The 23,725-nt window shown below is 33.0% G+C and overlaps 1 protein-coding gene across 1 annotated transcript in view; it reads right to left on the bottom strand.

Annotated features, from left to right (window-relative positions):
• The window catches only part of LOC137644624 (serine-rich adhesin for platelets-like), a 739,321-nt gene that overhangs the window by 35,177 nt on the left and 680,419 nt on the right, over nucleotides 1-23,725 (bottom strand). The window contains exons 13-19 of the mRNA XM_068377577.1: nucleotides 22,949-23,099; nucleotides 13,805-15,215; nucleotides 11,551-11,724; nucleotides 10,947-11,069; nucleotides 7,316-7,435; nucleotides 3,397-3,426; nucleotides 1,975-2,037 (exon numbers count right to left, since the gene is read on the bottom strand). Of these exons, the coding sequence (XP_068233678.1) occupies nucleotides 1,975-2,037; nucleotides 3,397-3,426; nucleotides 7,316-7,435; nucleotides 10,947-11,069; nucleotides 11,551-11,724; nucleotides 13,805-15,215; nucleotides 22,949-23,099 (2,072 nt within the window). The remainder of the gene's footprint in view (nucleotides 1-1,974; nucleotides 2,038-3,396; nucleotides 3,427-7,315; nucleotides 7,436-10,946; nucleotides 11,070-11,550; nucleotides 11,725-13,804; nucleotides 15,216-22,948; nucleotides 23,100-23,725) is intronic.

The raw sequence follows: 23,725 nt of genomic DNA, 5'->3' as shown, positions 1-23,725 counted from the left end.
AATAACCTGGCAGGTTAAGCAATTATGTATACAATTAACAATAAGGGAAAGAAAAAACATCCCAGGGAATATAAATTTTTTTGTGATGTCAATGGACTAATCCTGTATGAATCTAGCTTAAAGTTAATGATATTCTTCTAGCTAAAATGAGGCCTTTTTGTTTACTCTAGATAATCATGGCACGAGAATATAAATTGTTAACAAAGGAAATGAAGACGAAGTAGAAATACTTAATAAAGGCTTGTAAGTTGTGCAAAGAAGTACCCGATTGCCTAAGATACAATAATCAAAAGCTCAACATTGTTTTAAATAATGGCTTAATCCAATCTAAACACAGTAAAATTTATATCTTTGCACCTAATTCTAAACTACCTTCCAAATCAGTTAGCAAGGGAGACTCCCATACACTGTTCAGTTTCTTACAGACTTTCAATAAATATAAAAATAATTCCCTATTTAGTCCCTTTTTCTCTTTTTCTCTCTCGTTTCCTCTTTTAGTCTTTTCAATGTCAACATGGTAAACTTTTGAAATTCTGTGATGAATGCTATGTAATAGAAAGCTAAACTAAATAGAAATTAGTCTGAAAACTCTAATTCTTTAGTAGTCCATATTGCATTGTAATACTTTTTATTAATAGCTCTTTCTTAATACAACATTCTCGAAGAAATCCCGACTGAAGAACTTCACAAAACCTCTATTAAATTATCTCTATAGAAAATACAGTTTCCCTTGCATAATAATATTTCCTATAGTGCACTCTCTCTCTCTCTCTCTCTCTCTCTCTCTCTCTCTCTCTCTCTCTCTCTCTCTCTCTCTCTCTCTCTCTCTCTCTCTCTTTAGGATTATACTGCTCAAATATATTTTTCTGGTGCCTTTGTGAAACTGCACAATCTTAAACGTTTCACAGAAAGTTCCGATGACTTACACATTTACTGTATGTTTAACCACAATTACACAAAATTAAAAATATTAAAGTTCTTCAGTGTGATTCACTAAATTCTTACGTGATAAAATTCTCAACAATCTTTCTTTTAACCAAAGCAGTTGTGGTCAGGATCCAAATAAAATTATATAGTTTAATGGCATGGTGAGTTAGACCTTATGATTCTTACGAAAGACCTGAACTCTTATCTGTAAATATAAAGATTAACAATTAACTGATCTTTCCAATGAAGTTGAAATGAACATGATGAACAGAAAAGAATAAATAAATATATACTGCTTTATACATATACATATACACACATATTTATATATATACATATACATATATATATATATATATATATATATATATATATATATATATATATATATATATATATATATATATATATATTATGGATGTATGTAATTCACGGCACAGTACATAAATACTATAAAAATGCATATATGTTAGAATATACTAAAACTTAACATTACATCAACAAATTGTGAAATGGTATGAATTTCTTTTTCCAAAAAACACAAATATAAGTATACAGTATTTATAACACTTATATCAAAACATATATTGTACAGTAAAAATTTCACACAGAGAGGTAAACAAAAAACAAAACCAAAAGTTCAGGTCCCGTACTAGAATCAAAAGATATCAGAAATTTACAAAACTATTGTGACTAAAGGCATATTTAAGCAAGGGCTAAGTGCAGTTCTATTCTTTAGTTGATCGTGAAAGTGTCTGGAGGAACATCAGGAATTGTGGGAAGCCCTTTACTGCGTCAAGCTTCAAAGGAAAAAACAAAATGAATGGAGTCTAGAGAGTGATGGTAAGGGTCAGTGAGGGGGTATTGTCAAGAGGCAAGGTCAAGGAGAACTAAATATGAACTTGTTCTTTTTTTCTGAAAGGGACTGAAATGGATTTAAGTTTGAGAATTGATAGTTAGCGAATTTGTAATGTGGAGATCTTTTTTGTTTTTAAAGTGCTGCCCATAGCAAGAGTTAAACCATGCACTGGAGGATCTTAAAATCACCTTCGGGCCCTCAGAGTCAGTCTTCGATGTCTCCTCTCGATTCTTCATGTTGAAATCAATGATCTGGGAAGCGAAGGAGGAGGGGACGTTGTGGTCAATATTAGGGGAAAGTCACTTGCAAACAGGATATCTGTTTTAGTTATTTTTTACATCATAATTAACTGCTGAGAGATGATATGCATGTCTATTTAATGGGTCTATTTTAGTGACATGAAGTTAGTGAATAGTATTACTTGTGATTAACTTGTCTGTGGGGATGCCGTTTAAAAAAATATACATAAATGAGGGAAAAAATCAATCATGTTATGAGAGGAAAAACAATGAAAACAAATCATACAAAATTGTTAGTAATGCGAATAAAAGGAATCCATAATCTACACCAAAGAGTAGATTGAGCCATTAACAGATAGTACCATGTTGAGAAAATTCAGTTGCATGAAAGCAGAGCTTAGGGATCATAAAAGGTACTACCTAGCACTGTATTTATCTGTTGCTGGTGGATCTACCGTCTACATATTAAAAAATTGTCCTCTTAAAACTTACCAGAATCACTAAGGATTCCTTGAAATGCAATAGATATAAAACACATCTAGTCTTCATGTAAAGAATCATTTCATACTGCTGGTATTAGATAATTTACAATATAATTAGACTCTGTGTTGTTGCCATTGGTGCGTGGAATATTACAAACGTTGGTGAGGCGAAGCTTATCCTCTATAACTCAATAACCCATTCCTGCTAGATGTGTGTTTTTTGTACTAAATACTTTCTACTGTGAGCATGGGTAATCTAGATGTGATTGCAAAATCCTATTATCTGCAATTGGATGTCTGGTCAATCATGCAACTACAGTGATGAGAGTTATTATTATCACTTTTCAAAATTTTTATCTAATGTACCAATGAGTATGTTTGGGTGCTAAATATGTACTCATTGCTTACAGCTAATATTAAACCTTCATTTACTATCACACCTAATTCAACTTTACTACTAAGGTTGTAAAAAAAAATTATGATGATTAAAAATCTATTCACTAATGTGTTAAATGTCTAGGGTATGATTTCTCAAAATATCAGTCAGGGTTTTGAGCTACTGTATTAGCTTCCAACTAGTCTACCTTCTGTTAATATATATAAACATGACTTAATGAAATTGTTTAGACAATCCATTGCCTCTTCTGAGTAATGTTTCATTTTTGGGAGAGGTTGGGGGGTGGGGGGTACAACACTTAGCTTGAGCTAAATGCCAGCTTGGAGTTACATAACTGCATCCGCGTTTGCAGCAGTCAACAACTTCAAGTTAAGACAGGATCATCGGACAGCAGATGTCATGTACGTGCATGACAAACACAATGATGCGTATAAAAAAGCTTTTTTTTTTTACATATATGCTCTATGAATTACCACAAGAAGAAATATTCACCTTCGTTTCCTTTGGTTTCTCCTCTTTAGCCTACAAAGGAAGGAATAGAAAGTAGATTTGAATAACAAAGTAAAGGAGAATGATAAGAAAAAAATAGAGAAAGGCGAGTGAGATGATCATTTGATGTCTGTAACAAGGAAGATAAAATGGGAATGAATGCCAACTCATCATTTAATGATCAGCGTGTATTTAATAAATCTAAACCTGAAAAACACAAGCACAAAACACAGTATCTACAAAGACTGTGTTAATAAACACTTGGTGTCTCAAGGCAACTACAATGAAACTTATTAATGACAAGAAATTCAACAGCTAATTTATCAGAGAGAATTTTCTTGGCAAAACAAAATAAAATGGTCAGTAAATGTTGAGTAAATGAAACAAGATGTATTATATAGGACTCAGTGGATTATTCCTGCATTTCATAATAAAATAAAGGACATCAAATTGGTCCATCACAAGAAAAACTTTAACTATTGCCAAGTGAATCTCATTTAATATCAGATAAATATGCCATCATCCTACTCTGAGAAATTAGCTGCAAATCACATTTAATTGTAACATCCAAGTAAAAGACCTGTATATTGAAAAACAAACGACATTTTATATACACTGTGTCAAAATATCTGGTATGCAGATATATGTATGCATGTATGTAAACTGATATACAACCATACAATACATCTACTTTATATATTATATATGTAAATGATACATGTAAATGATATATATATATATATATATATATATATATATATATATATATATATATGTATATATATATATATATATATATATATATATATATATATATATATATATATATATATATATATATATATATATATATATATATATATATATATATATATATATATATATATATATATATCATATATATATATATATATATATATATATATATATATATATATATATATATATATATATATATATATATATTATATATATATATATATATATATATATATATATATATATATATAAAAGGTGAGTATGTGTAGAAGATATATGTAGCATATGGGCATGACTGTGTTAGTGTTAGTACTGTTTATCTGCATGTGGGTATAGATGCAATATATATGTATCATTTTGGGAAAATTCTGTATGAACATAAGAAAATGCATACAAAAAACTACTATCATATTAACCAAAAAAATCACCCAATCATTAGAACTACAATCTTTATTGGATTTTACATATTTTGACTTATATCACTTAAAAAAAAAGTCTTTGATTTCTGGAAAAAAGTAAATCAACTTAAAGATGGGGTACAGTTCCTGACAATCTACACATCTAAACAGGTGTTTACAACTACTGTACAACAACAATACAGCTACACAGAGGTGGCCACTTACCTTTTTCATATTGATGACTTTATAACTTCTGGGTGAAAGACCATAAAAGCAGGAGTTCGACATTTCAATTATATTTTCAAATATTAAAAATTAATCTTTTGGATATCTTTGCAGTCAGTTTCATTGTGTGAGAATGTTTCGAAGCTAAAAAGAACTTTCTTATCAAATAAAAAAAATACCTTCTTAATTCTTTAAACTAATTTATTGATCTGTCATTACTTCCTGCTTATCTAGTCAACTCACCTGTTTCTATTTTCCTTTTAATAATTCTCGTTATTCATTGCATACAAAATATAGTTCAGAAAGCTTATATTATTAGATATAGAGAGTTAGACGATGTCTGTCTGGAGGAACAAATTATAACACTAAAAATGAGTCCCTAAATATAACACACATCTGAAACAAAGGCAGAGGAGAACATACACAATGACAATTGATTTTTTCATCTTAGGACATGACATATAACAATCTTTCCAGTGGTTACTAACTATGCATACAAATATACGGAACACTGTAATCCAGGGTAATAACTTGACATAATTTCTATTCATATTCCAAGTCATTATTTTCATCCCCATTTTTTTATCTTCAGTATAATACTACACACATTAAGAGATAGAAGCAATAACAAATTATACAAAGAAATTTATCATTGTACAGCATAATAGAAATTGGTAAGCTACATATAAACAGTTCAAATATTCTTGCTTGATTTCCCTACGAAGCATTTTCCCCTAAAAAATACATAATTTGCCATACTAATTTTCGACTAGTAAAGATCTTTAATCGCGAGGCTATTCTCACAGATCCGAAAAGCATTTATCATCTGCTACCAAGTGACCCCTTACCCATTATACTATCATGTCATAGATTCCTCCAGTGAAAAGGGGGAATGAAAGCCAGTGGGAGTACTAAACTTTTATCAAAAAAGCAGGTTTTTATTTTGGAACCAATTCATACAATGGTTTCTTTTTAGATTTTCTTACATGATTGTAAGTCCATTGTGCTGTTATTCTCTATGGTCACAATGAATTTCCCAAGATATACAGCAGGTAACTGTCACAAAGTAGCTGCTAAGGCCTCATTTCCAGTACTCCTGTGTAGCTTTCCCCTGAACAATAGTAAACAGCAATGGGTTCATCACTGACCCTTGGTGGACACCCACATTTATCTTGTATACTTGACATACCTACCACTATCATCACTCTAGATTAGGATATCTACACTGGCCAGGATTAGAATTATAGCTCAAAAAATGTAGAGAGAGAATGAAACTACACTCCTCAATGTGTGTGCATCTCTGAGTGAAGATAGTGTATAAAGTCAAATACTAATTTAACCTTTTTAAAGAAGTATTGAATTATAAATAAAATATACTGGGCGTTCATTTAACCTTGGCCTAACTTTTGAAAGATACTAGAAAGTTACTTCATATATGGTATGCCCAATCCACTACTGTACCAATGGATATGTGTAATAAGAGGTCATCGTCTGAGTAAAAATATACTTAAAAGTTCAATGGTCAATCTAGGTAGGAGTCTCCCCTCTTGGGAAGAGGTAAAATTTAAGGGGAGGGATTGTTCAGTCTTTAGACACACTGGTATATCTATGCACTTGCTGCTATTAGTTTGCTTTCAATTAATTTCTATCATCATTACTGTATTCTAACATCCTATTTTTGTTTTACTTTTCTTAACATTGTATCCTATACGTAAGAAATTTATGCAGCATGTCAATGGCCTTCCGATTTGGTCCACATGAATGTGAGCATCCTAAAGTACAGGTATTCTTATAGATACAGTACTACCATTTGCTAACATGAGAATATTACGGAATTTCTCCAATGATACAAGGTTTGAGAAGCGTATAAGAATTTACTATAACCTCACCTTCAAATAAAACTCCCCACTGAAAAGGTTATGACAATACTGGGGTAAGGGGTTCCCGATAGGTAGTTTACGGAAATTGCTTAATTGTGAGATTACCTCTAGCCTCTGCTGTAGAAACATTTCCAAAGCTAAACATTATTGAAATAAAGAGAAGTTCAATTTGGAAAGTAAATAGAAAGAAAAAAAAATGTGAAAAGAATTAGACCTTCATGATCATCATGTCCAACAAGAATAATAATGGTATTCAAGGTACTATATAAGAATGTTTTGTTTCTTTTACAATTTAAAAAAAAAAATTCCATTAAGTTTATAATACTGTATGTAACATAAGGCTTATTATAACCATTTAAAAGTCTTTTACCTATAAAGAATACACCAAACCTGATAAAATCATATTAACAACAAATAAAAAAGTTAGTTTGTGGTGTGTATGTTCTCCCCTTTCATTATTTGCTTCTTTTAGTACACACCTCAACAATACTTTTATTAAAAACACTTTCTTGGGTCAATTAACACATTTCCCTTCTTGCCTCTGCTAAATTGAGGTTTATACCAGAGATTTCTTCATGCCACTGGCTGTCTCCTAAAAGAACTTTTATTGTGAAAATGAACGAAGTTTACCATTAGAGTGTAGTTTGTAACTCGACTCACCTTGCTAAGGTCTCCTGGGTAGGGTTCAATCCTATCATTAACAGCTTCTCTGGATTCCTGTTCGCTCTCATATTCAGTGGAATACTGGCCATCGCCTTCCAAGTACCTCTCCTCTGAGCCCTGAAGTATTTACCAACATTATTAATACCTAGATAAAAAAATTTTTAAACTTATCTTCTCTCTCATATGTATATATAATATATATATATATATATATATATATATATATATATATATATATATATATATATATATATATATATATATATATATATATATATATAAGACTGAAAACCAAAATGTTTTAAAAGAAATTATCATGCAAATTAATGCAGAATTTGTGAATCATATTCTTAAAATTTAATAGCATCTTGGAAAATTGTCCAAATAATAATCAAAAGTTCATTACATGTATCAAAAGTATAGGCGTTTATATATGGGTAAATAATATTTAAATTGCAAGCACTTATCTAATCTTCCATCAGAGAACACATATTTGACAACTTACTGTTCCATAAGAATGTCAGTAATTAGACAGAGCATATTAAGTATAAGACCAAAATGTTAAGAGTCCTTTTTAATAAACGTACAGTTGGACATAGAAATTCATGGGACACTTTACTCTGAGAAAATGCACCCTGTCACACCCTTACTGTGCAGTGAGTAATCAAACACATACTGTAGAGAAAAATGACAGAAGTGATGGTTGGGGCTACACACAAGAACTCACAGCGAGAGGGTGCACATCCAGAGAGCGAAGCATACCAGGAATTCTTGGATCCAACAGTACACCAGATTTAATGGATAGAAAGCAATTAGATCAACATAGATAAGAAAAAAAGTATCAAAGGTATAAACTGTGGTGCTAACCATAAGCCATGAGATCATTAAGGGATTCATCATCCAGTTACTAGTTGCTAAACAAAGTTGCCTAACCCTAAAATGTTCTCTTAGTCACTCATCATGTTAAAATCTCAAGTAAAGACCACTGAAATCATATAAATTTTTCGTTTTTGTTTTTCGAGAACATCACATAGATGTTACCGGTAGTTTTTTCTCTACAATTACATCAGCCAAAATGATTGTTCATACACAGAGATGCTCGAGGCTAAATTATACACGTTCTTTCACCTTCTTCCGGATTAGTCTATTCTCACCTCAAGTCTTTCCAGGTTCCAGTCAGCATTTCTCTTCTGACATTGTACTAATTCAACTTAACATTGTTCAATTAACATCTATGTTAGATCCTTCAGACTGGAATGCTATAGGGCACTGTTGGATAACTTTTTTTGCAAACCCAAGAATTGATTATAGTTAAATCAGATATTTTCCTTTTCATTATTAAGTTAAATTTCCATGAATGCAATAAAATTGAATGTAGCAGTAATGGCAAGACTTCCTCACCCCATGACTTTTACGTTTGACTAGGGTATTTTTCTAGTTAGGTCTAATTGTATTCAGGATTAAGATTCGTGTCACATCTTTCTGGATAAAACTTCTCAATAAGCTATACAATCTCTAAGTTGCAAGTCTTTCCCCCTTAGATTTTTTGTACCTTCTCTAAAAGCTTCCATTTCTTGATGGCATGAATGGTCTTCATAAACAGGTACTCCTTGAACTTAGCCTGACTAATACTGGGTACTTGTACGTTGTCTTTAAAAAAAGAAAAAAAAAATATTCGTTGCAAGATTTGTAGTGGATCTCTTCCAGGGCTGAGGAACATCCCAATGCTTTAAAATCTGTGATGGCCACCCTCCCAAGATCTAGCTAAAAAAAAAAAAAATATATATTCATTGCAAGAATCGTAGTGGATCTCTTCCAGGGCAGAGGAACATCCCAATGCTCTAAAATCTGTGATTGCCACCCTTCCAAGATCTAGCCTAAACCTAATGCCATCATCTATCAACAAAATATGTCCAAAAAAAAAAAAAAAAATGGGGATACGTCAGCTGATATGCCAGTAAAAAGGGATGCAACCTGAAATAAATTGTGCTCCCAGGACGACGATAAAGCCTTCTAACCCTAATTCTTTTATTGAATTTACAAATTGAATGGCTTGGATGTATGATGTTTGTAGAATTCAATTTAAAACTATACAGTAATGCCACCTTCCTTTCACACCTGTAAAATTGTTGATTCAGAACAAGGTTGATCATCCAGCAAGTAGTTTAGAGTTGTATGAATCCCCCAGTATAATCTCTCCAAAGATATTTTCTAAATATGTAAGCGATGCTAATTACTTTCCATAGAAGGTTGATGGATTTACTGACCCAAAATAACACTTTTTATGATTCCAAAAGACTTAGAAGTAGTTTATATTATATAGAAACTGGACTGATAATTAAAGCCAATAATAGATTATAGTGAATGAGAACAGCTTCACCGTCTATGGTCTTCGTTCTGCGCAATCTATTTTACAATAACACAAGACACTTTGCTAATACTACTCCAGCACACACGTAAATATTTTCACCTCACAACAGCCAACAAGTTTTAAATGCTGCTATGTATACTGACTATTTTGCATGGAAGGACAAATTTCTGTATTTGCCTACCACCTAGTCTGACTTTTAATAACTTTAACACATCAAATCAGTAAGCACATTCTAAATTGCTATAACATGACAGCAAATATCTTTTCTACTCTTTGCACAGCAGCAAGTTTAAGTTTTAGTTGAGTGGTCTATACATGGCGTAAATATCAACAGTATTATTTCAAAATCAAATCTGTTCACAATAATACTTAAGTATCTCAAAATGTTAAACATCTTAACAGTTATGACAAATAATTCAAACTGATCTTACAAAGTAATAAAAATAATGGGGTATATATTCACACAAATTAAAATATGCCTGCACACATTTTTTGTTTACATACTGTTATACTAATTTTGCAATCGGAGGGACCAACTTAAATTAGAGCAACTTTTCCATTTCCCTATGTGTCATTGGAACCCTTGGTATGATAATCGGGTTGTAGCCTGGCAAGTAGTAGTAATATGTACAGTTTCTCCCCTCTGCATTGGTTTACGGTTATATTGCATATGACCATGAACCTATAACTCAATCTCATGATACAAGTTGAGAAATGGAAAAGTTACCACTAGCAAAGTGAATATATATATATATATATATATATATATATATATATATATATATATATATATATATATATATATATATATTTATATATATGTATGTATATATATGTATATATATATACTGTACATACATACATATATATACACACACACGGTTACGTTCATCCAAATAACATATGCTCTGAATCTGAAATTCTTTATTTGCAATGATAGGGGTTCCTGCCCTTGTCCTTTTCTGTATAGGTAGGCATTGCTCTAGCAATGAACAACTCTCCACAATAGTCTTACCTGTAATTAATGTTCTATTTTCTTATCTAATAAACATTAAACAGGCCTGTAAAAATGTTATAAAATGCCTACTTTACAGTAGCTTTCACATCTAACCAGCATTACCTACAATGCAAAGAAGCTTCCTAAACAATGAGATTTGGTCTACATTACTTGAGAAAAAGTCTACTTTGCATCGAGTGCAGTAATACAGTCATCAGCAAATGAACTTACCTTTAGATGATGTGCTCTCATTTCCTTACCTGGGATGGGTAGTGCGAGATGTCATGGTCAGTGTCCTCTTCATTCTCAAACGAGTCTCTGTAGTAGTACTCATCGTAGTACCGCCTGTCGTTCTCGTAGAATTCATCATCGTCGCATGGATCCTTAATGGATTACAGAGGCTAAACTTAGCAAATGCCTACTTCTTTGTGCAGCCCTTACTGAAGAAAAGCCTTCTTGCAAATTACAAATGCCTAAATAATTATGCAAATCTTCTACTAAAACTAGAGTATGAGTTTTCTCTCGGGGTAGGAAAGGGAGGGAAACTGTGTCATAACAGTGTTTGATAAAAACCCAGTGGAGTAGGAGTGTGTTTGTGATAACTGGAAATATTGGGAAAACTAGAATTAACTACTGTTCAAAATGCAAACTATTCTATAATAGAAGTCAAAACAATGAGCTTCCTCTTTGAATGACTCTAGCACTGGGCAAGTGCTGCAAATGCATGAGTAATATTTACATGCCTAAAATTTTAAGTATCTGAATTAGCCTACAAGATTGGTGTGGCCCATAAAACCGGCGTGCACCTGTGTTCATTAAAGAAGATAATTCTGTATGCTACTTATATACATTATCTAGGCTCACCCTTGGATCGTAACCTCTTCCTTCATCATAGTAATCAGGATAGTAATCATCTCTCCCATGGCCAATTTCTTCATCATAAAGAGAACCTTCAGGCACCGTCTCAAAACTATCCTGTCTTTGCTGAGTTCTGTCTGTGTAGGCAGTCTCACAGCTGTCTTCTCTTACTAGGATTGGCTGGAAAAACAGAGTTTGCATTAATGGAAAAAATATGAAAAAGTCTAACAATGAGGTCCTGAACTAGATTTTTTTATTTGCTTACAATTCTCGATGAGGTACAAGAACGGTTCTGATAATTTGATGACCATTGAAGCTCAATTTCATGAGTATTAGCAATCAATAGAGCTTCTCAAATAAAACTACATTAAACAATTTCCACTTTGAAATTCTGCATACAAAGTAAATTACCCAACACTTAAGATGGTTATTTTCAAATCTTACAAATATTAAGAACAACACGTAACTTAACACATTGATGGAAAGATGCAATATGTCCAAAACTTGTCAGTTTTGCCTTTAAATGTAATTTTTCAAAGATCTACACTAACATATTGGGAAATTTTAATACCCAACACAGTTACTGTTCAATATTATAATAAAACTATACACAACACAGTTATATTCAGTCATTGTGCCATCTGATGGAGAAGGCATGGCAAAGGAATAGCCCTATAATAATCTCAGCATTTCAAAAGATGTGACAACTCTAAGCAAGCTTGGAAAATGGGTACAAGTTCCTCTGCAACGTCCGCAGGCATAGAAACTAACAGGTCCATGTTCTCAGTACAGTAATATTCATGGATTGAGAAATTAGAAGAGGGGTCAATCGATACATTTTGCTGAGAGAGGAGTCAATCAGAGACCACAGGTGAGATTGCAGAAAAGTAAAGTCTCATTACCAAATAAATCTTTTAAGAACGGCACCTGAAAACGAAGGATTTACCTTAGTAAAGGGGTGAGGTACATACAAATTGCAACAGGTGTGGGACTAATGGATAGAGACTGTGCATAACTAGTCAGTTAAGAGGGAGTAGATGCAATGTCCCAGCCAGGGAATAAGAAATCGAGTTGAGCATTCCCAGCAACAGTATATTACAAAAAATATACGGGAAGATATGTATGGTATCAGACCAGCTGACTAGTAAGCCGATCACTGAACAAGAGGGCTTAAGATATTCTTTGGAAATAGCAGAGTAGACATGTCTTGAAGAATAGCAAAACATATCTCCCCTTTAGTTGTTGTTAACAACAACATGATAATTCCAGTCCCTAGGAAGTAGAAAAGGCAAGTGAGGGGAGAGTTAATTTGGCAGTTTTTGTTGCGTGACAAAAACCAATAAGGCAGGCAACTCTCAGCAGACCTGGACACAGAGTAAACTGATGATGCTGAGATTTACTCATTACATGGCACCTTCATAGTAACATGAGACCTTACATTTTTGAACAACGCAATACTGACTGGCGAGTATGAAATCAGTCGTGACCATATGTAAGGTGAAGGGAGCAACAATCCAGCTGGCATGAGCTTTACAATATGAGCTGAGACACACCTATTACGCAGCAAAATACTCAATTTCCTAACAAAATTGGCAAAATATCAAAAGCTTGAAAAATCAAGAACGAAGAATCAGCAGTTATAGACTTTAAAATAAAAAGACAGGAAAAACTAGTAGTTTATAAAAACAGATAAACCAAACATTACCGTTCTAATAGATTGTGACTGATTCTTAGAATAAAATGACATATCTCTTGCCTGCTGCAGGAGTAAAGTTTAGCAAAAAGCGATTAGTGAAACTAAATAATAAAAATAAATTTTGTTACGATACATAGCTGAAAAAATGGAATGACTAATTCCATTTACAGAAAACTTTTTATAGTTAATGTACTAAAACATAATCTGAGTTAAAGTAGCTAACAGTGATTAGAGAGAAAATTATAACTACAAAACAATAATTGCTGCAATACTTTACTACATTGTTAATTGAAAAGAATTAAGAAAAAATTAACCAAGTACACATTTCCCAATACGGAGACCTGACACCTTCTAGATTAGAGCATTCTTTTCCTTTATGGATACAATATTTATGACTTGGATTTTTAGGACATAACATTCATACATATACATGGTTAATGGGATTATAATGAAATGCATTTGTACTTAAGTGATAGTAAGGCTAGAGGCTTTTGACAACATTTTTCAAAGTTAGAATTATCACTATTAAAAAATAAAAAAGTAAATAAACATAAATGTTCATACCTGTCCATAAGAATCTTGATCCATTTCAGGTAAGGTTCTTAAAGATCTCTGTTCAGGGTCATCCCAAGGCATATTATCACTACGAACACTTTCTTGTTTTGGAAGTGGTCTTTTCACTGATTGCTTGACTTGCTGCTGTTCTTGTTGTTGCTGTTGTTGCTGCAGCTGTTGTTGTTGTTGCTGCTGTTGTTGTTGTTGCTGTTGCTGCTGCTGCTGAGCCTGAGGTTTCTGAGTTGCCATGGGATGTGGAGCTACAACACCTGCACTCTTAGCAGCAGCTGCTGCTTTTGCTGTGGCAGCCTTGGTAGTTTGTTGAGCTGCAACATTTGCCTGCTGAGCTGCAGCAGCTGCTGTTGCTGAAACTTCTTTGACTGCTGTGTTAAGTGTATCACTCATTTTGGACGTAATGCCAGACATGGCACCAAAGAAGCCGCCTTTCTTGTTCACTCCGTCAAAAAGACCAAACCCACCTGCAGTTCCCTTTGCTTGCTGTTTTTGTTGTTGAGCTGTCTTTTGCTGGGCTGCTTGTTGTGCTGTGACTGGCTTGGTCTGTGAAATAATTGGCTGCATTAATGGGCGGCTAGACTGTGTTGTGGTAACAGTAGTGGTGGTTGCAGTCGTAGTTAAAGCAAGACTTGTAGTGGTAAGTGTGGAGGGAAGGGATATAGGCAGCTGAGGTAGCAGCTTATTAAAAAGACCTCCCTCAGACTTCTGTTGTGTTGTTTGAGTGGGTGCCACATGGTTACCCAAAGGCTTCGTGGTGATGGAAGTTGTAGAGACGAGAGCTGTACTTGAGGCTTTCGTAGTGGTGATAGCAGAAGTGGTGGTAGTATAGAAAGAGGCTAACGTAGTAGAGGCTGCTGTTATCATCTTTGAACTATCCAGGACTTTACTACCATCTCCTTGGACCTCAGTTGATTCCAAATGTTCATTGCTTCTATATATATAATTATAGTTTTCATTATAGTTAGGTAACCCAGTAGTTTCATCATATTGTCCATAATACTCTTCATTCTGATAATAATTATTCCATCCTTCACACCCATAATAACCATAATAATCTGAGTTTTCACCAGTCTTATCATAATTTTCTGCAGTGCAATCATAATTTTCTGCTGTCTTATCATAATTTTCTGCAGTTTTATCATACCCGTAATACTGATCATAAACGTATTGCCCATACTGATCATACCCATACTGATCATATTGCTCCCCTGCATAACCATCATCATTTTTATCATTGTAATATCCCTCATCCTTATTGTACTCTTTATCATCTTGGTAATAGTAACCGGTCCTATACTTTTCATCGTACCACCCCCCTTGGTCATTATCATAACCCACATCCGTTTGGTCATCTTTTTCACCTTTGGTGCTGTATTCACCCTGGGCCTCTGAAACAGGCACACTGCTGCAAAAAAACAGAAGAAGAGTGATAAGTACTCAAAATAAATAAATAACACACAAATCATTTTTTTACATGAACAATGCCATTACAGCTTCAAAGAATTATCAGTACATCAATCAACAATCCAGATTTAAAGACAAATGCTGGAAAATATATCATCAATATGATCTTTTAGCATCAATTCTATGTATAAAGTATACCTGCTGTAAGAAAATTCATATTAACCCTGTAATTAAGTATGATGCATTTTTAAAAGCGTTATATCAGATCTTCATTATGCAGAGAGTTTAACAAAGGTCAGGAAGCTACATCCTATTTTACTGATACATGTTACAAACAATTCTACACACAGACAGACAAATGTGAAAATATTTTAATTTGCTTTAATGCAGGCTGGTTATCTTTATAGTAATACCCTTTAACAGAATATCAATATATATTGCACTGGTGTAGATTCCACGGTAAGCACTTTACCTTTTAGGTTAACAATAAATTTACCAATACATGAAAAGAGGGTATTGAATGATGCTTCAATGTAAATAGAGAAAATTAAATGGATATATCTATAGAAATTTCAGTTATTATTATTACCTGCTTCAATGGAGCCTAATGTTTCAGTATTTTGAAAGATCAAGATTAGTGACAAGTTTCTTATACCTACCTGATGGCGATTGCGCATACCCTCAGAGCTGCTGATATGACTAAAACTTACTCATCTCATACCGCATAACACTAACAAATGCTCATGGACCAGATCAGGGGAGCAAGTTCCTCAAAGCTGTAAAGTGCTATACTTTAATCTCAAGAGGTTTAATAATCTATAATACTTTAAATGAAAAAGTATCCAACTATGTTTACACAGTTCAAGAATTATCTAAATATAAGGTTTAAAAATATGTTGAGAATTGGTATTCTTTTCTATATACAAAGTGAGCCTTAATATATACCAATTATGTTATGAGAATTACACTTCACAGCAATCACAGCAACCCTTTACTTTCAAGGAAACAAAAGTTAGTGATATGGGTACCGTATCATTGCTAAATCACAAGCTCTTCCTCCATCAGCATATGTGCTACTAAAAAACAATATGGTTGCAGACTCATTTAAAAAATTGGGAGTGAGAAAACTTCAGTGCATATATAAGGAACTCTTTTTGGATATTCAACCAAGTTTATGATTGTAATTAGGACCATAAAACAGAATATATTGATTTCTTGTGTATCAAACTACTAATTCATATAAACAAATCATTTAAAAGCTAAGCAGCATTTTAAGTTTACAAGAATACTGTAGGGTTTATACATGAAGCTTCATCATTAAACTACGCTACTGCGAATATCTGGCTACAAACTACGGAAGGCTGAGTGTGTGCTGCTGAAAGAGTGGTGACGGTGGTGACATGGAAGGGTGAGGAGGGACCAGAGGAAGGAAGTGTGCTACATTTGAAGTGGTTATCGTGGAAAGGCAATAATTATGTGAGAAGCTGCCAAGGGAGAAGCACTCAAATTACAGCAGATCTGGAGGTGAAAATAAAAAATAAGATCATCACCTCTATGCTCATCATGAGCAGAACCTGCCATACCAACACCCCAAAAAATAAACATTGGAGATTGTATGATATATATATATATATATATATATATATATATATATATATATATATATATATATATATATATATATATATATATATATATATATATAATATGTATATATATACATATATATGAGGGGAACATCTTTATGAATCGTAGATCTTCAGGAGATTACTAATGTATTTCGTTCATAAGTGTTAAGATGGTTTCACAGTAACTCACCGAAGAGAGAGTTCTGACCCAACTAAATACTCAACCACCTGTAGTATAAAACCATGAAATTCAACCCAGAAGAAAAAAAAATTAAAAAAGTACTTGATCTATCACAATAATGACTCAGTAGCTCTTTTCAAAGTTTTTGCAGAATGCAAACTAACCACCAATTAAAACTTACTGCATATAATAATTGTGCTAATTGTCAAGAAAGACACTTTCTCCAGTGTTGAAACACAAACACGTCAAAGGAGGACATAACTGTCATCAGACAGCTAACAAATTGCCAAACTAGATTGTTCACATATGCATACAATCCAAACCGTTTCTGGTATACCTATAACAATATCTTTAATAGTGGCATTTGTATTATGCCTATAATTGCTTCCCACCTAACACTATATAGAATTTCTCATGTTCAATTTATTATGCCAAATTAAACCTCTCAGTATCATGGAGCTTCTTCCAGACCAACATCTCTCTTCATAGGATATGCAACAAGAAACCACAGAGCTCAAAGATCAAGAAAATAGTCAATATATTTTTTCACCAGCTATGAAACATGGAATCTCAAACAACCCTCTAATATTTTTCAATAGATGGTGGAAATTGTTTGTTCAAGATTAAAAATATTCACCAACTGTTTATGCTGAAAGGAAGGTGGCCCTAAGACATACAGTGCTATTCATTTAGTTTCGTTTTCTTTATCTAACTGCAGATAAAAAGATGGTATAAAAACTACACATGAAAAATTTTAAGCACCACTGTAAACAAAAAATAAATACTATTTCACTTAAGCCTTGAAACCTACAATATATGGTTAATGAAGTCCTGATCCCATTACCAAAATAAAACAATTTTTAAGGTAATAATCTCGCATCTTACATGCCACAACAAATTTCTACAAAGGGCCACTATATAATGAAACCTTGAAGCAACCACTGTGTATTGAAGACAGTGTTAATAGGAAGTTTCCAGCATTGCACTAGAGTACTAATGTATGGAATTAATATTCTTACCATCATCCAATAGGTCACCAAACACCTTGCGTATACCTGAACCGTCCTAAAGTTGCTTTGATATAACTCTCTGGTTGAGTGGTACAAGGGCCTGGTTTGTGCCTACACTTTAGAATATCTTTAGTCACTAAATAATAGCCATTGGTATAGATGAGTAGAGATTTCCACTTTACACCACTACTAACATCGCCGATAGTATCAAAATTAGCCAGTAGCGTGCACTGATAAAACCTATTTCTCTCAAGAATTACAAACATGATGGAACGCTTCTACAGTTCCCTTAATGGAAAACTGAAGCAGCTCTTGGAGTAAGAACACTACAAACTATTAGGTTTAATGTCTAATAAAATGCACTCACATAAAATCTATTTGTATGACATAACCTCACAGTTTGGTAATATGAATCTCCCACGATGGTTGTGTGTAAATATGAATAGTTAATTGTATTTAATAATCATATTTCATTCTGTTGTCAGTATAAATTATAATTGCATATTCTGCCTATTCGTCAATATCCTGCATATGAAAAATTATTGAAAAATTACTTTAGATTACACTACTACAGATATGAACTTCTATTCGCAGATCATCATTAGCCTATTAGCAGTCTATATTAATCTTTAGTAACTTTTAATTTTTTCATAAACCTGTATGTAGTAAACTAAAACTCTTAATTACAGCCTGATATAATATTAATTCATGTAAGTTCAATAAATGGACTTTACGCTCTAGTTTCCCTAAATTTGTGTCATGGATGCAAACTGAGATAATAATAGTCAGATGATTAAGGATTCATTCCTTCAGTATTTACTTTTTTTTACTTTTTGCAATATTTCATTGACTTAGAATTTTACATCGATTCATTTTTTATTTGATTTGGCTGCATATCTTTCAAGTGTAATGTACATAAGCAATATAAACTAATATATATGGCATTTTCTGTCATCTTTATTACACTATATGTCTTTTTTTGAAGAGTGCAGAAAATTCATGCATTCCCTATTTGTTCTAATTTCAAATAGATGCTACTTTATTACATTATTACTTGAAGTGGTTTAAATTGATAAGAGAGGGTTACTAGCAGCGCTGTGTTGAAGTTGAAATGAAATAGTGCACATCAATACAGAAAAAAACACAATCATATTTCATATAATAAAAATGTCTGGTTTATACTTTTAATACCCGGCATTTACACAAAAATATAACCCCTGGCCATTCCTGGTCCCTTTGGAAATTAATGTGCAGTATTTCACAATATTTATACTGCCTAAGATCACACAAAATTCAGTTACTTTTTTTTCATTTATAGGATCTAATTAAGAACATACTTTTGAAATATTAGTTTACCCATATGTTAGGTCATCGTAATTTTCATTATTCACGAAAGTAATTAGACAGAACGTAGAGACAGATTTTTAAAAACTGGGAAAGTATAATTTTACTCCAAATTTAAAATAATAATGATTTAATTTCACACAGACATTAAGTTCATCAATTATCTTTTCATGTGAGAAAAATTTCTAATGTAAAGTCTAGTAGTCCCATTCAACACTCCCATCATCCCTAGTTCTTTATAAAATCTGAAACAAATCTGAGGACTCCTAACGAATTCTTACTTTAATTTCGACAGATTGGTAAAATCCTGCAAGAATGCAGTGCCTCAAAACACCAAAATGTAATGCAAAGATTAAAATAGCCAACTGTTCCATTTAAGGAAAAAAACGGCTCCCAAAAATGACGACCAGAAATGAAAATCAAAACCTACCCTTCTAAAAAAAAAGGGAAAAACCTTTAGCTAATCATTCTTAGCCCCATTTTGTAAAGAACATTTCTGGATATTTCCAAAATTATTTTCATTATAAAATACCAACAATTAAAATATAGACTGCATATAAATTGATAAAATCTCATCTATTGATAAGAATATGACTGTATTAAGTGCAACATGTATGATTGAAACGAACCACTTCGAATTAACATACAGAACAAACTGTGCTTAATACAAGAAGCTGGTGGACATAGTTACAATAATGTAGCATAAAAACATCCATTATATTACCAAGAGGTGCACATAATTTGACTGCAACAAACTGTGTTATATAGAAAGGGGATGGTCAGCTGAACATGAAGCATCTAGAATACATAGAATTAAATTTGGATAGAAGCAACTTGAAATTAGTGACATTTAGGAGAGTTCAACACGGACTGAAAATGTTTCAGGTGAAGAGAATAATGCTTTTAAAATTTACATATCACGTTACTGTTGCTCATGAGAATAAGTATACAAGAAAGTATTGTATTTGCTGCTTTAGTACAAGGAAAGAAGTGACAAAGAAGGGATTGGAAAAGATTAACCTGTGCCTACTGTTTGGGCTTCTGAAATATGTCTAAGTAGTATGATTGGTGTGTGGAATTATGTATATGTAACCATGGATTGTGTATGTTCTAGCATTCAATAGCTCATTACTGTAAGGTGGTTCTTTACTAACTTTCCTTCTTATGTATTTTCAAAGTCACTATTGTTTATAAAGTAACATATATATATATATATATATATATATATATATATATATATATATATATATATATATATATATATATATATATATATATATATATATATATATACTACCCCCAAGATATCCTAAACTATGTTTCTCTGTTTTCAACTGCATGACGACATGTATCATGTTTTTCATTTCTACTTCCCTCACATCAATATATTTTTCTCATTGAGGGTTAACAATTAAATGATTTCCGAGTTTTCACACAACTTTTCTTTGTCTTGCTACTTTCATATCATCTACTATTCTGACTCACTTATCAAATTATTATTATTAAATGAGGAGTATCCAGCTCTATGGGTCGAACACTCTATTATCCAAATTATCTCCTGTATATTTTTTGGTAGCAGGACAATACATCTCTCAAAAGCCTTCTTAACTTTTCAATATAACAGCCCCTTTACACTCCACACATAGATATGGGAATTTTGTAGTTACACTTTATAAAAAATCTCTTTCACTATCTATTCTAAGTCCTGTACATTAATCATGTCTGTTACACTATGTACTTGACACCTAATACAGAAATAAAGTTTTGGTCTGTTTAATAATAAGATATTCTTATTTACATGTATCCTAGCAGTGACTAGTGAATACGAGAGGGATAATTTTAGGTGTTCAACTACGATCAATCAGAGGCAAAGCAACTAGTGTGTAATAAGCAATAATATAAATTTTGCCTTTAGACTGAAAACTTTCAAGCGCTTGCATCACTGAGACGAGTACGCAATTAGGAAGTTTATCGATAATGTACTAGTGACTTTCCTAACATTTAGCAATTGAAGAATCTCCCTAAAACTTGTTTCCTAGGATTCACAAGACACTATGGATTAATTACCAAAAAATAATCATGAGCTGCTGCTACTATTCCTGGATTGAGTTTTTCTTTCAATCCAGCAACCATTTTCTTCCTCTCTCATATAGGATGAACTGTACACATGACTATCAGATCAGCTACTGCAAAAATCCCTCCCAATATCTTATCTTTAAGGAGCAATTTACTTGATTATGAATATTTCATGATACAGTTCGTCATAAACTTACTTTTCAAACTTAAACCTTCCTATTCAACCAACAGAATTTTTACCCTGGGAATCTACTTCTGTTTCGCCGTGTACCTACTGTACCTAGTAAGCCTAAAAAGTCAGTTTCCTGTTAAAAATACTAAAGCGTTAAGTGTTTACCAGTCAGTGCTCTTCTCTAACCCACCACTTCGATAGCATTGTGTTAAAATCTTAGGCTAGTTAAAATACCATTCGAATGTGTTTGTTTTATGAATATCAACAAAGACATGGAGAAAATGAAGCCGAGATGCTCGTTGTATATTGCTACAACTCGAGCCCGATTTTAAGCTTTCACTTACAATTCAAGTCATGACACAGGAAATGGAAGTAGAATCTGTTAATGTTAATTTTGACCGAATAAATGTATAAATATGGAAATTCTGTAAAGAGTAATATTCTAAATGAAAATTTTAATACGTATAAGGTATCGTAATCAAGGTTTTAGATGGTAGAAACAATTTTAAAACAAACTGCACGAAAAGCTACTCTAAATTTGGCAGAATTATGAAAAAAAAATAAAGAAAATGTATAATATTTACAAGTAGCCCTTCCAACTTTCAATACCATGTTTTTCTCATGGAAAAGATGAATAACAGTTAATGAACTGTTACAATACTGCTATGCAGGCCTACTAGTTGTTACACTCCCATCCTAATAAACATGGATATGTGTTAGGAAGAAATTAATGTGTTCCCTGTGCAGCTCCCACGAGGTTTTCACCCTGGCACAGCACAGCAGCAGGAGCAGCAGCAGGAGCAGCAGCAGCAGCAACAGCAGCCGCAGCAGAAGAAAGACAGCAGGAGGTGAGGCCAGCAGAACCGATCAGCAGGAGGATACTGAGCAGAGAAGACACATGAAGACGATGATCCACGGACACATGGCCATGATGACACAGGCCAAGGGTAGACACATGGGCGGCGAAGGGCGGGCCAATGGACGGGCGGCATGCGGCTTTGCAGGTGGAGGGAGTGTTGGCCTCGGTAATCAACAGGCAAGTAGGTAGTTCATAAAGCAGGAGAAAATAAACTACTCCCTCAATGAACTGATAAGGAACACTTAAAATTCCATTTTAAATTAAATATGAATGTTTCTTGAGTAAAGTAATAAGAATATTCACAAAAATTAATCTGTGACGCTACATTTCTGTAACGGATTAACATCAACTAGAGCAATAACTCAAACCTTATAATCTTGGACCCATTAGACCACTTCCTGCTTGCAAACACCTCCTTTGCCTATCGATAGGTTGGGGGAGTACTAAGAGGCCACATCACATACCTGGTATCCTCCTGGCTGGTGGAGTACTGGTGATAGTAGCTATGGCAGTTAGAGTACCTGTTTTCTCTACTGGTCCCGTTCCCTTTGGTGCCCCCGCCATGGTCATCGTACAAGGTGATCTGTCTCTCCAAACTAGGACGTCGTGTTGGCCCTATAAAATAGTTTGAATAATCTGTCATTCTGTGATGTGGCATAGGTATGTACAACAACAAATAAATGGGTATTGGTTTACAGTAAGCCACAGTTATTATGACAACTTTAAAACCATAACAATGTTAAGAGAGAATGATAATGGTGGTGATGATAACTATAATCATAATAATGATGATATTACAGATAAAGGTAACAATGAAATTTGGTGGGTTCTCCATGACCACAAACAATTTTATGTATCGGCACAGTTTTAAGCAACAAGGTAAAAAAAAAAGCAATTTATCAGCTTAAAAACAGATACACCAAATATAAATATATTAGAACTCTAATTGCAAAGTTCTGTGTACTTCACAGCCACTTTAATAATGGATGTTTAATTAGAGATCTTACTGTAAATATGAACACCTTTTACTTTCAGAGATAGGAGGCTTGAAAATGAGGATCATAAATCTTAAGAAAATATATATCAAGCTTTTCACCATAAAAAAAAAGAAATAGAATATGAAACTATATATAATTTTCAAACTTGCACATTTGGCTCTGCTTCAATTACATTTTCAAAAATGAGTGTTTTCATTTAGACGCTTCATAATACTAAATGCATACTTCGGAAATGGAACTGCT

This window comes from Palaemon carinicauda, chromosome 7 (genome assembly GCF_036898095.1).
Source record: "Palaemon carinicauda isolate YSFRI2023 chromosome 7, ASM3689809v2, whole genome shotgun sequence".
Taxonomy (NCBI): domain Eukaryota; kingdom Metazoa; phylum Arthropoda; class Malacostraca; order Decapoda; family Palaemonidae; genus Palaemon; species Palaemon carinicauda.
Note: the sequence above shows the minus strand (reverse complement) of the source record. Positions and strands in the feature narration are given on the sequence as shown.